The sequence below is a fragment of the Bacillus rossius genome (assembly GCF_032445375.1).
Source record: "Bacillus rossius redtenbacheri isolate Brsri chromosome 4 unlocalized genomic scaffold, Brsri_v3 Brsri_v3_scf4_2, whole genome shotgun sequence".
Classification (NCBI taxonomy): Eukaryota; Metazoa; Arthropoda; class Insecta; order Phasmatodea; family Bacillidae; genus Bacillus; species Bacillus rossius.
In genome coordinates, this window is record NW_026962011.1 from 24,707,155 (window position 1) to 24,721,035 (window position 13,881).

The 13,881-nt window shown below is 37.9% G+C and overlaps 1 protein-coding gene across 1 annotated transcript; it reads left to right on the top strand.

The window, feature by feature from the left end:
- Window positions 1–178: 178 nt before the first annotated feature.
- LOC134542202 (SPRY domain-containing protein 7) lies at window positions 179–11,636 on the top strand. Its single transcript, XM_063386267.1, has 5 exons — window positions 179–433; window positions 1,635–1,751; window positions 3,666–3,826; window positions 7,435–7,537; window positions 10,927–11,636. The coding sequence occupies exons 1-5, from the start codon at window positions 319–321 to the stop codon at window positions 11,022–11,024; spliced, it is 594 nt and encodes a 197-aa protein (XP_063242337.1). The 5' UTR covers window positions 179–318; the 3' UTR covers window positions 11,025–11,636.
- The last annotated feature ends 2,245 nt before the right edge of the window (window positions 11,637–13,881 follow it).

The following is a 13,881-nucleotide window of genomic DNA, read 5'->3' on the forward strand; positions in this document are numbered from 1 at the left end:
TTGTATTACAAATATTTGCTGAATAATTTGTATTATAATTTTTTTGCGATAACCTTACAATAATTCGTCAAATATTTAATAGTTATATAGCTATTTAATTTTACTTTAACGAAATTCAACTTTTATTGTGGACATATATGTATAACTATTTGAAAGTGTGGTCATACTGTTACACCTGATTTTGTTCTTGTGGCATTATTGTAAAGTTGTAAACATATTTTTTTATTAGCGCAAACCAAACATCTTAAAATGCAATGTTTTTCATGTATTGTAGATTTTGTTGGGATTAGAGAAAATTAATATCATTGATATTCCTAAATGGCTTTAAACATGTTTTGTTGTCTAAAAAACTGCATTAACGGTGTAAGTTTTGCACAGACCCCGGCTCCAAGAAAAGAAATTGGTCAAATTATATTGGATTCAAATTACATGGGTACGTTCAACATTTTAAGTAATCCACTATACCTATCAAGAGAGTTATAACAATAGTGGAAAAGTAGTAAGTTTTTTTTACGATAATGTGTTAGTTATTGTTGGTTGCATTGTGCAAGTACTACCAAGTCAGTAGTTGATATTAAAGTGTAGCCAAGCATTAAGCAATAATAACGTAATTAGTGACAAATATAATGTACTCTTAAACCTCCATATGTTCACTTTGGCAGCTTCCTCCGTCTGTAGGCACTTCTCTGCTACCTATTTCCCAGCTTCCCCCAGCCTCTCACCTAACATACCCTTGCACTATCCCTCGTGTTACTTCCCCCACTTCCACTCTTTCACAGAAAGAGATGGGGGATGATCCCTTAAAATACTGATGGAATATGTGATAAAAGAGTTTAGGAGGCTGTGGGAGGAAGGCAGCTGGGCCTGATGGCATTGACAACTACTAAGTACCTTAAGCTGGCCGACAAGGAGGTATATGCAGGTACCTAAAGTACCTCCTACCTAGTTGATCACCCTGCCTTCCTTCACCATTAGCCACCTGTGTAACACTGTATTAGAGGCCTTCACTGAAGCTATAAGGATGGCCTCCACCTGCCTCTCCCCCCCATCCCCCCTCAATCCACCACTTCTGTCAGGTCCTTTAGTAGCTTAGCGATCTGTGTGTCACAAGAGAAACCCCTCCTAAAACCTTGCTGCCTTTCATCCATTCACCCTGATAAATTTAGTTTTCTCTATCACATATCTGCCTACTTTTACTTTTCCCATATTAGATGTTAGTCTGACTGGCCTGTAGCTTGCCGGGTTTGCCTTGCCTCCCCCTTTGATAATCTTTACTACCACCGCCTCCTTCCACTGCTTCATCACTTGCCCTTCAGCTTGAGGTAGTTATTCTTAAATGCCTTCAGGCCCAGCTACTGTCCTCCCATTCAGCCTCCTAAACTCATTTATCACATCTTCCATCTGTATTTCAAGGGCCCCTCCCCCATCACTTTCTGGTTTTGTTTCTTTCGCTCCGTACCATATTTCACCACCCACAAGATCAGACAGGTGTTTCTCCAGCAGCAATTTTGCCTTCTCCAGGTCACCTACACATTCCAGCCCCTCTCTCCCACTTAGTGCGGGTATCACCTCTCCATGAGTGTCTGCTCAGTCGTCTTGGTGAGTGAAGTGATGTTGGTTGTGACTCCCGCCAGGCCAAGAGGTGGTGATCGTGAAGAATGGTCAGCGCGTGTGCGGAAGTGGAGGCACGCTGGCCAGCGCACCACTTGTGCAGAGCAAAGCGTACTTTGAAGTCAAACTCCTGCAGTCAGGTATGCTACGAGGGAAGCCACGTCGGGACTTTGATTGAGTTTCGTATGTTGGAACCAGGGGCGTAGGAACCGGGGGGTACAGGGGGGGATGTGTCCCCCTGAACTTTTTGGGTGGAGGGGTCTGTCCCCCCCAACTTTCTAGACTGTGATATTTTTATTTTATAATATTATTCTGCCCAACTTTATTTGTAATTTCTTCACTCCCAAATTTTATCTTAAGGAAACAATAAAAATTTTAACATCGATGTATCCAATGGTTAGATACAAAAACTGCTTAAAAAGCGCTATTTTGCACTTATAAAATCAAAATTTTCCGGTGGAGAACCCCCGGACCCCCATCTTAGTAAGAGGGGAATGGGTTTACATGACATCAAAATCATTATTTGTCCCCCCCAACTTTATGAACACAGCTATGCCAATGGTTGGAACACTTGGGAGAGAAACTGTAGTGGGTCACAGGTAAGCCATTCTTGGTAGTAGAGTTCAACCTCTTCAGTGGGGAAGACCCACTGCCATACTGTAATAAACAATAACCAAAGAAAGAACATAATTTACTAAAATATATTTATATTATCAACAGTTTGTAAGGATTGGTTTTAAAATTCCTTAAATACATCTTGCTCCCGGTTTTTCCACTTCAGGGGAGCGGAGCAAGCTCCCCCTCCCCCTTCCTCCTCAATACACCCTTGCCACAACATAGGATCCTAGGCCCTGAAATTCTACGTAATTTCAATTTATTGGTCCTTAAACTCGTTCATTATTTAGATTATTGTTTGCCTTATGCTCACACATAGTAGCATGTTAGTTTCAGCTGGAGAAACATGTAACAGTGTTGTTGAGTACTTTAAATAGATAAGTTAATTTTTTAAAAAAACACTTGTCTCGAACTTTGAAGATGTTTTAGAAAATATTAAAGTTCTGTATGAACTGAAATTGAGATGCAGCCATGCATCTTATTGTCTCTTGCAGAAGGGATTGTGAAGAATGAATGTCAACTGTTGAATGATATATCAGTAGCAATGACTAAGGAGCTTTCTAAACGCTACTTTTACTATGTTAAAGTCTTGGTTTCAGGTGGGGAACTATACTGGCATTAGTTTAATGTTGGGCAATGACATTCTAAGGTACATAAATGTTCACTGACATTTGAAGGATGCCATGGAATGAGATCCTACTCTGGAGCAATGATGGAAGTGTGTAGGTCGGAGAAATGGGAATAAATAAAAAAACTCATTGACCACCAACAAAGTCTGCTGCTTTTCCCAAATGCAAAAAAAAAGTGTTTGTGCAAACCTGGTGTGAGTGTGATTCGAATCACAGTTTAGAGATGCAAAGTTTTCTGGCCACTGTCACGCTTTCTCTCCCTCCTCTCTCTCGCTCTCTCATGCACACACACACAGAGTTTGTGTGTTTGTAGGTTTAACGTCATCAGTAAGCACAGCAGCTTAAGACAGCATTCCTGCAGACGGGAAATCTGGAAAGCAGGGAAAGTTAGGAATTCAAAAAGGTGTCTTAAAAACCTGGAAAAAACAGTTAAATTGACGATATCTTACTTACAAAACAGCTGTCACTAATTTTTTTTTCATATCATGTATAATTTTGTATTAAAACAGGTTTGTTTTTTAATCATAAAACTGTGTAATGTTAATAGTACAATAAAACCCTCTTTTAAAAATTCTACGTTATAAAATTTCCCTGTTAATAAGTCTAAATTTCTAAGTGCCCTGAGTAAATAAGGATTCACTGTAGTTTGTATCTGATTTTTACTGGCTAATTTAATGCGTACATATATACACGGAAGGCGACTGACGTGACGTCCAAGGTTATAGTGGGCCCCGAACTGAGATGCTGGGGTGCCGGGATCAAACTGGTCGCATGGGAACCGTGCCTCCCGGACAGTCGGCGTGCTTGCAGGGGTGTGGGGCGTGGGGCTGGCCACGCGCTCCGCGGACCTGAACGGGGCCCCGGGCGGCCACGACGAGGAGTCCTGGGTGCTGTGCTGGGACGGGGTCGTCAGGCACAACAACAAGGAGCTGTGCCGGCTGCTGCAGGCCCCGCAGGAAGGGGATGTTCTGGTGCGTGTGCACTTGCCTCGTGCCTGTAGGATCTGGATCCGGGAGGTTTGGGATCATGGCAATGCCGGGCAGATCATCAAACGCCAGTATAATTTTAACAGGGATTGGTGCCAAATCACATAAAATGACGTAGTCCTTCAGGAGCTCCTTGCCGTCTGCAATATTTATTGCTCCGTTTTGCAGTAAACACTGTTTCTTTTCATTCTGTAATAGTCTGTAGGGTACGTTTGGGTGTCCGCTTAACATCAGACGTTGGCACAGTGAAAACGTAGAGCCAGCAAAAATGCTGTTCTCTATTTGTAGTATTACAGAAGTATTTGCTCATGTACGGGATCCAAACCATTTGCATTGTTCTGATACAAAATAAATTTGACTCATTTACATTATGAATAAATTCATTACAGTAGAACCCGTTTATAGTGAACCCGCCTATAATGAATTCCCGTTTATTGTGAATTTCCATCTCGGTCCCGGAAAAATGATGTGAGGTTATGTATTAATTTATTGGATATAGCGCACATTTTTTGTCAATGTTGATACGTTTTCCCGCGTACCACGAACAAATTTTGCCGACATAATGCACATTTATCTCAAATATTTTCATATAATTACAAGTGTTTTCATAAAACGTCTATTCTGGATCACATTGAAGTTTTTCTTTCTCCGCAATACGCTACTCGATTGTCCACTGTTCATTTCATAAACAAGTCGTATTCAAGTGGCCTTGGTAGGCTACGTGTAGCCAGAAATGGTGATCAGTTTGGTGAAAATAAAAAATAGTTTTCCCTGCATAGTTAAAGAATGTGCGAACGCTTGTACATTTAATATGTTATCAAAATTAAAAATAAATTACCGCCACACACATACATATGTACATTATAGCAGTAAATTCAATATTTTTACGTCTCATTTTTATCGTTCACGTTTCGGACATTTTGATCGAGTAAGGTTCGTAAGACTACCACTAGATAGAACTCTGTGGACTAAATTTTTCCATAGAAAGTGAGAAAATTTTGTTCCAGCTTTAGCAACTGCGATACTAAATGATACGTAGTGATCTTTGATGCGCCAGACACGTTATTTTTCGTTTATTTACTTTTGACGGTAAAAAGAATTTTGTTTTATTAAGCTGCAAATTTGCTTCAATAAGAAATACGTACATAAAAAAGGGTGAAAAACGCGGTAAAAAACGTAAGGCATTATCTGTGCGAGATAAACTGGACATTATTGAAAAGGTAGACTTAACCCAACTGTCCCGCACGTGTTAATAGCAAAGGAACTGGGAATTACAACATCCACATTAACTACAATATAAAACAAGCTAACAATCTTCTTTCTCAAGCTGCGAATACGTCACAGAGTACCTATTAAACGCCTGAAAAAAAGGAAAATACACCGATGTTGAAAAACCATTAAAAGAAAGTTTGTACATGTATAGTGCATTAAAAATATATCTGCATTTGCTCATAAAACTGTTGCTTTGAGTATTTTCATTCGTTCTTTTCTTGGCTTAGGCCTATGTGTAGTTAAGATTTTGCTTTTGAGTATGTATTGCCAATATAAAAGTTTTCCCAGATATAAAGTTTCCCCTCTATAGTGAACATATAAACTACTCCCTTCAGATTCATTATAACAGGGTTCTACTGTAGTTAGAAAATTTTCAATTTTTTATTAAGTAATTAGAATTTTATTGTTTGACTGACAGTAGCATTTTTCAAATAAAACCCAGAGTGAGAGGAAGATTCCACTGTGTTGGATAGACATTGTGGTCAGGCCTGGGCAGTATTGCATTACAAGTAACACGCTACATGTAACGTGTGACACGTTACTTGTAAAAATTACTTGTTACAGTAACCTTACATTTGAAAACCAGTAACATATAATTTTTGATATAGTAAATTTGGTTACAGTAACACATTATGATCTACATTCATTTGATCATTGATACCATTTACAAAAATTGTGTTTGACACTATGATTTTTGTAAAATGAAGCCTTTACCTATTATTGAACTGATAGGTTTTGAAGACCCAACTGTAACCCAGTATTGTTATTATGAAAATGTAATTTATGCATGTTAAGCATAAACAGAACGTATACAATATGGACTAAAAAAGTGTATGATATAATTACTATGTATGTACTTATATGTGGAGCAGGACTCAGGATGTTGATTTTGCCCCAGTACACTAGGTAAATTATAATAAATAAATGACACTAGTGTGCAGCTGTAATTCAATGTGTGTAATGAAATGTTAGTTAATAAAGTGGAACAGTGTAAAATAATGGTAGCCATTACTATCTATATATATATATATATATATATATATATATATATATATATATATATATATAACTCAAAGGTGACTGACTGACTGACATAGTGATCTATCAACGCACAGCCCAAACCACTGGACGGATCGGGATGAAATTTGGCATGCAGGTAGATGTTATGACGTAGGCATCCGCTAAGAAAGGATTTTGATTAATTCTACCCCCAAGGGGATAAAATACCACTTACTGAATCACTCATCACGAGATCTCTAAAACTATACACCCGATTGACTTGAAATTTAGCATAGTTACTCATTTTGTGATGTAGACGCTTACTAAGAACGGATTCTGCGGAAATCCGATCCCAAGGGGAGTTTTGGGGGCGTAATATATCAAAATTTCCAGTTTTTGGTAGGAAATCACCATGGCAACGGCTGTTGCTTTGTTGATGCTTCATTCGTCTCTATGGCAACGACTATTTCATTGTTAGTGCAGTCCTCACCACCGTTGAAATTTTGGCGGGTACTTTAAATATCAAAGATTGCCCTTTTTTTCAAGTATATATATTTTACAGACTTGAAACTTCATAGTAATGTACCTTATGTTACGCAGGATGACATTTTCCGAAAATTAGATCCCATGGGTGGTTAAAACCAGGCAACAGTGGGTACTTTGTCTGCATGAGAACAGGATTTTGCATTGTTCATGCCTTCTGCGTCTCCATGGCAACTGGCATCGCGCGGCAGTGGCGTACCCACAAGGAGGGGCATGTATACTGAGCGGCGCAAGAGTGATCTGCCTGTAGACTGCCGTAGCGAAGTACGGGTACATCAGTTGTACGTTGCATGCACGAGTCGGGAAACCATCAGTGTTATTCATTTTCTCTCCGGTACATTATACAGCATTGTAATAAATTTTACACTGAATTTTTTTTTTATTTACCATTACTGTAAATGGGAGATGTGGTTTAATTTTTTTCCATTAGTATAGCCATGCGAAGCCGGGTCGGGCAGCTAGTTTATTATATAATTTAGAGTATGTGTGCATGGGTACAGTGAAACCCAATTGTCACTAACTTACCTCTGCCAGTCCCTCAAAGGCTTTTAGCTTGTAAAGCAATTTCCAATATTTATACATGTTAACCTGCTAACCTCTTTATTTTTTAATTATAATTACCATTGCATGCTTATAAATTAAAGCTTTACTTTTTTTAAATTTAGTTTATGATGGAATGAAAGTAAAAGTAAAATTTACGCAATAGGTATATTTAACAAGTATAAGTTTTTTTTTCTTTTCAGCGAGAGAATTATTGCAAATGATTGTATTTGTTTCAGGGTGTAGCATATGATCATGTGGAGCTAAATTTCTTTATTAATGGAAAATCAACAGAAACTCCTGTAATTGGTGTGAGACATACAGTGTACCCTGCACTTTATGGTGAGTTATTGACAAAGTAAGGAATAATCAGAAACTTAGGTCTTATTGAGCAATGATTTCAATTTGTATAATTCAGTTAATAATTTTACTATTTAGCTGGGCTCATTTTTTGCATGTAACTCTGTTATCACTTAATTAAGAGAACTTTTCGATCTTCCTTTCTTAATTTTTTCCCTGTTGTCATTGAGAGTTTGAATAGTACTTTTATTGACTGCTTGCATTAAGTGGGTTGATGGGATGACCCAATGTGTACTGGAGGTGGTGTCCAAAGAACTCCTGCAGGTACCATTAACTCTTCTGGTTGGAGTTTTAAGGTGCTTTTCTAACTGTGCCCCCTTGTTTGCCAAGGAGTGTGTGTTTGTGTAATTTACACTCAGGATTTTTATTAAAAATAACACCAATGCTCCACACATCAAAGACACCTACCTTCAAATTTTTAAACTGACTATAACATTACCAGCTGATGAGAATTAACGTCCCACATGACAACCTGTTGCTGCTCCTGAGTCTAGAAGCCTGTGCCAGAACCGGCTATTTCCTACTACTCTAAATGTTTTCTGAAATTCACTGGAAGATAAACAGTTGTTCAAAAAAATAACTGGTGAATAAATAAAAACTTCTGTAGATTTGGCGATTAACATTTGCCCACAAATGTAATTAATAGGAACTCTGCTATCCTGACATGCTATAACACATTTTCTGGCTACATAATATACAGCGACCTATCAGACCGACCAGATGCATGCCCGCCTTCACCCCTCAACATAGTAAATGCACTGAAAATTTTTGTGAGATGACTCATGCAATAATCTTAATACACCTAACTGATAGAAAAAAGTTGCATCTTATCACAATGAGACAAAAAACCTTGGCTCCTTTTGCACAAGCATGCATGCATTAGAGAAGGAAAAAAAACATATTAAGCTTGCAGGGAGGGGGGGTTCCACCCAACGGCAGCGTGGCACCTCGGCGCTTGTGTACAAGAACCTGACCAAAACTCTAGCGTTCCAAGGTGATACAAGGAAAGTAGTTCTCCTTCAGATAGGAGATCTGCAGGGCTAGTGTGGTGACAAGCAAGCAAAAACAACGCGTACTCAATAATGTTTTATTAAGAACAAGAATCCAGAAGTAACAATCATGGGGAGAGAGGGCACGGCCTCAAACCCAACTAAGGCACAAATCCGAAAACAACATTCCATTAAAACGCCAATACTTAATATATTCATACGAATTAAAGCCTTAACCAGATTACTATAATTCATAGCCCATAATGCACATGAAAACAGATAAATCACAAGTATCATGCCGGTTATTCGATAAGGCAAAATTGCCCGGTTAATTTTAATGGCACAAGATACCAGGAGTCAAACAGGGCATTTCCAGACACATACCCCTGAAAGCATTTTTAATGTCATTAAATTCATACCCATTTACATCGACCTCGGTTATCACTCGCCACATGGCCGAGATCCATTAGGCTAAGGGTAAGGTGCGGCTGCCCCGAACACCGCCGAAAGTTCAGAGCGAGACGAGTCAAAACTATGGTAGGTTAAACTTGATTACACTCCTTATACATGAGCGAGTACATTCACGCAAATACAGAACTTGCGAAAACAAACCACATGACAATAGCTATAAAATACTGATCTGAAACCATCAAGAAACAAGCAAGATGAAAGTTCGCCCGCGCATGGGCATAAATAAGCTCACAAAAATAAATAGAACATCTCTACATTAGCCAAGTTAATTAGTACAAGTTAATTTAATTCTCTCTATTACACATTAAATGCTATACACAACTCTATACACATTAAACCTAACCAAGAAGCACGATAAATACGACACCTCGCTTCTCTTTCGGTCGTGAATCATTAACCTGACAAGAAACCCAGCTACAAAGAAAAATAATTATAGGTCAAAACGGGCGATCAAAAACGAAGGGAACAAGGCACTGGAAAAGCAGACACTGGCATGGTTGGCGGAAACAAGATTAAAATCATTAACCATTGAAATCGTAGAATGCCAAAATGAATTTTGAGGGGAAAGGCCGAGAGGGAAAATCATCACAAAGGCCAGCAAGAAACGCTACGATACAGACGTGTTCAACTGACACACCTCCTACACTCCATCGCAAACAGTTGTTATCATTTGCCAACCCTACCTTTGTCCTGCCTCCGAGCAAACACTCACGGCCAAACCAGACAGAGAAGTGCCGTCAACCCCGCCGAACAGCTACAGCACTCTTCTGGAGGGGAGGCAAGAAGGGGAAAGAGGGGAGGAGCAAGGAGGGGCGGAACAGAGGGGGGAAAGGAGGGGAGGGCCGTCCAGCACGAACAGCACTAGCTGTCCGCAGCAAGTATCTACTATTTGCCAACTCTTAAATCTAAAAAATTAAATCACTTAAATGATTTATGCTATAGGTACTTCGTGATATAGCCGACCTGCAATAGGAACAGATAGAAATGATTTTAACTGTTAAGATGTTTTGATGCTATTGCTCGTTAAACTGTGTGTCATGAGAAACCTTAGTATAGGACAAAAAAAAAATTAATATGCAGACACACAGAAACCAAGCCAAAATCAGCAGATAGCAAAAAAGTTAAAAACATAGACGCAGAAAATTCTGTGGTAGCAACTAGCCAGACAAATATTACAGCACAGACGGCCACAGTGTTTTAATTTCAACAAGAAAGATGCAACAAGAACAGTAAATAAAGACAAGGATCTTGGACAACGCAACAACAGATACAATATGTTTCAAATATAAGATATATAATTTAGCTGATTCATAACTGGGAACATTAGTTGCTAATTCTTAAACCATGCATTTGTAACAGTGGTTTGGTACACTAGTATAAAATATAATTATATTTTAAAAACTAAAAAAAACATGCTTGTATGAAGTAAATAAAAAGTAAAAAAATATTATTTAATTTTAAGTAATTTGTTCAAAAGTGAAAAAGAATAAACTACAGCTCTGTATAAAATATTTTTTTTTAATAAGCTTAAAATAAGAATCAAGTGTAATAAACAAAACACTTAACTTTAATGAAAAAAATTTGCTCTCTTCTTTCATTTTCATAGTGACTCTGTCATAAAGAGCAGCAGTTTGTGGTATAAAATTTAAGACATCTGATACAAAGCATGCATTGCTATCTTTTTTTTTTTTTTCATTTTCTTAATGACTTAGCCTAACAAATTGACGTTAGTGTTAAAAAAAATTCAAGACATTTGATATTGTGCACCCCATGGTTTTTTTTTATTGAGAGAGTGAGAAGGGGGGGGGGGAAGGGTTGACATATCAATGTCCCACTTTGTAATACTTCTCGAAATGCAGTACAAAATCAATTTTCAGAGTCCCGAAAATTGATTTCTCCCTCTGGTTTCAGTGCAAGACGGTGCTGTCCTGGACATAGTCCTGGACAACTTCAGCTACCCGCCGCCCCAGGGCTTCGACAAGATAATGATCGAGCAGTCCCTCCTCTAGCACCGCGGCGCCGTGCCGAGCACGCCCCAGGCGCCACTCGTGTTTGTATTTCTCATGACCGCGCGCACGGGTCGCCCGGCTCCTGCTCTCGTGTCCGAGAGAATCAGCGCTGGCATCCCGGGCGAAGGAAGTGTGCCGCATGCAGCTACTCCAGTGTTTTATGTCCATTTTTAAGCATGAAACAAACAGGTGGTAGTTGGATGTATTCATGTAAAAGAACTTCACAAACACGTTCACGTTTCACGTTCACAATGGTCGGCACTGCGTATAGCACAGTGATTACTAAAATAATTAGATAAGTATATCAGCAATTGTAAAAAATTTCTCCTTACAAATCAGTGCTCTCTTAATCTTGCATCCTTTGGTTCAGCTCATTCTACAATGGAGCACCAATCGTGCCACTCGTGTTTGGATTTTTTTTTTTGTTGGGGTGGATTCAGGCATTTTTTTGACCTTATCACTTTTTTTGCATCATTGTGCTGCCCGTGTTTTTAGATTACTGAGTTTTTTTTTTGTTACCATAGAGCTGATAAATATAACTTTTTTTAATATGGTTGTACATATGTATTAATTGTTCTTGGTTTTCCCATTAAAAATTATTTTGATGTTTGATAATCTGACAAAATCGCTAACCTGGCACAGCCATGGTCCTAAATGTGCCCGAATAAATAACATTACTCTCTATTGCTGGTTAGTTTGCAAAACAGAGGAATATAACTTTAAAAATTCAGGCTATTCTTTTAATTATTTATTTCCTCTGGTGTGGAACTGTGGGTGTGATACTTCCACCGCTTTTATGAATATTTTTTTGGCTAAAATCTGAGAAAACTTTGTCAGACTCTTAGAGACAATGACTGAGGTTAAATAAGGATTAAGGACTCCATTAAGAAGTGATGACAAGCGATGCCTCTAAGTCACAGACCAAAGACGCTTCAGCGTCTCAGGCAAAGTTGATAGTTCATTCCCTCAGTATTGCTGTATTTTTTTTTTTTTTTCCACTGTGTCTGACTTTTCAGGATATCGACAAAAGCAGCTATCTTTCTGGCGCCATTACTGAACAGGCTTCAACTTATCCCTTCCCGGATAAATACAAATGCAAGGTTATAATTATTGGCTGCGAAAACGTACTGCATTATATCACTTTGGCTGGCTATAAATCTCAACACCAGACTGTGTGACAGGAAAAACCATCTTAGGGTGCACGCAGGGGGAGATAGGGATGGATATATATGTGTGTGTGTGTGTGTGTGTGTGTGTGTATATATATATATATATATATATTTATTTATTTATTTATTTATTTATTTCCCCTTCCCTAATTTCTAAGCACCCCTTAAAAAAATCTATCATGCTCACCAATGAAAAGGAAGAATTTATTTTTAAGGAAACAGCAAGCAAAGAGGTTATATCCCCTTACCCTTTCCCAAAATGAAATTATGCATACGCTCCTGAACTATTTGGATTGCTGATCTTAGGACTGAATGCTTATCAATATTCTTTATTGATAATAAAATATAAAATTTTCAACTTTTATTTGGTTATTGTTAGTGTTCGCTCATAATTAGACAGTGCATGAAAGAAATAGGCTACTGCCGTTGGGTCAAAGTTGTAACTTGTGCATACCACAGAATTTACTCTTTCTTAAAAATTAAGGTTTTTCTCATGAAAGTTATTTTAAAATGTATTTTGGCTGCAGTTGTTGACCTAGCCTTGCACAGCGATGACCAAAGCTTGTTGACTATGTTACATGCTGTATTGATAATAGCAACAGCGATTCCCTCGAATATCAAGCCATCTGCATTTAGGTGATAAGGTCTGTTGTCACAGACTGTGTGCCCATTGCAATAATGCACAGCAGCCACTACCGCCTCTTCATTCCTTTTCAAAAATAAACCTATATTTTGGCATAAACAGGTGTGAGTGGTGACTTTGGTATCAGATAGCTGTTTTAAGCACCAAAATAATTTAGCAGATACAAGTTATAAAACAATTTTAAGTTTTAAGATGATTGAAGCATCCTGTATCTGAAAGTCAAGAATACCAAGTACAGAAAAAATGAAACCTAGGGTCCTTTAAACCTTACTACTAGAGCTACTAAAAATATCAGTTGCTATTAAATTATGAAGTATGGAAAAAATTTTGTTTCGATTACAAAGACTAATATTCTTTGTAAAATTTTCTTAAGGAAGCTTGGTACTGTCAAAACTATACATCAATTACAATTGTTTTATGGCTTTGTTAGCAAAATACATAATTTTCATTTCGTGTATGTGTTGGTATTTTCTTGTACATTTTCATTTTTCTATCATAAATCAAACATTAGATATTGTGATGAAAAGAACAAAAAAGGTTGAGGTTAGGTGGGATCAAAATCTTTTCAAGGCTAACCATATTCAAGTGTACAGTGTCTTTCTCATATGAACATTCATTGTTTCCCAATAATCAGAGATAATGTATTGGCTGGCTGTTATGTACAAGTTAGCAACTACTACTTTTTTATTAAAGCTTTCTTTTCTTATGTATTCTGCACGTGCACTTCACTTGCATTATAACTACAACACAAACAAAACCAAAAGTGTTTTCATGCAGTGAAAATTCCAAATAGCATAAGTTACTACTATTAGAAAAGCTTTATGAACCCATTTAATTAGGTGTTCGTAAAACTTTGGTTCGTGTGCTGTATTACAAAAGCTTCTTTTCAGGATGACTAAAGGCAGCATCCTCAGTTTTATGTCCTACCCCCTTTTACCGTGTCACATTCTATTGGTGAAGTTTCAGGGCAGTTGTGTGGTCAATATTGGTTGTAAGATAACTCCAAGAAGGTACTGGGTGCCTACTTCACGTGTGTAATATATTA

Bases quoted from the DNA above. Each gene is read 5' to 3' on its own strand.
- LOC134542202 (XM_063386267.1), top strand. From the start codon at position 319: ATGGCTTTAAACATGTTTTGTTGTCTAAAAAACTGCATTAACGGTGTA. The intron at 434-1,634 runs GTACGTTCAACA...GACTCCCGCCAG, and splicing joins ATTGGATTCAAATTACATGG to GCCAAGAGGTGGTGATCGTG. The intron at 3,827-7,434 runs GTGCGTGTGCAC...TATTTGTTTCAG, and splicing joins CGCAGGAAGGGGATGTTCTG to GGTGTAGCATATGATCATGT.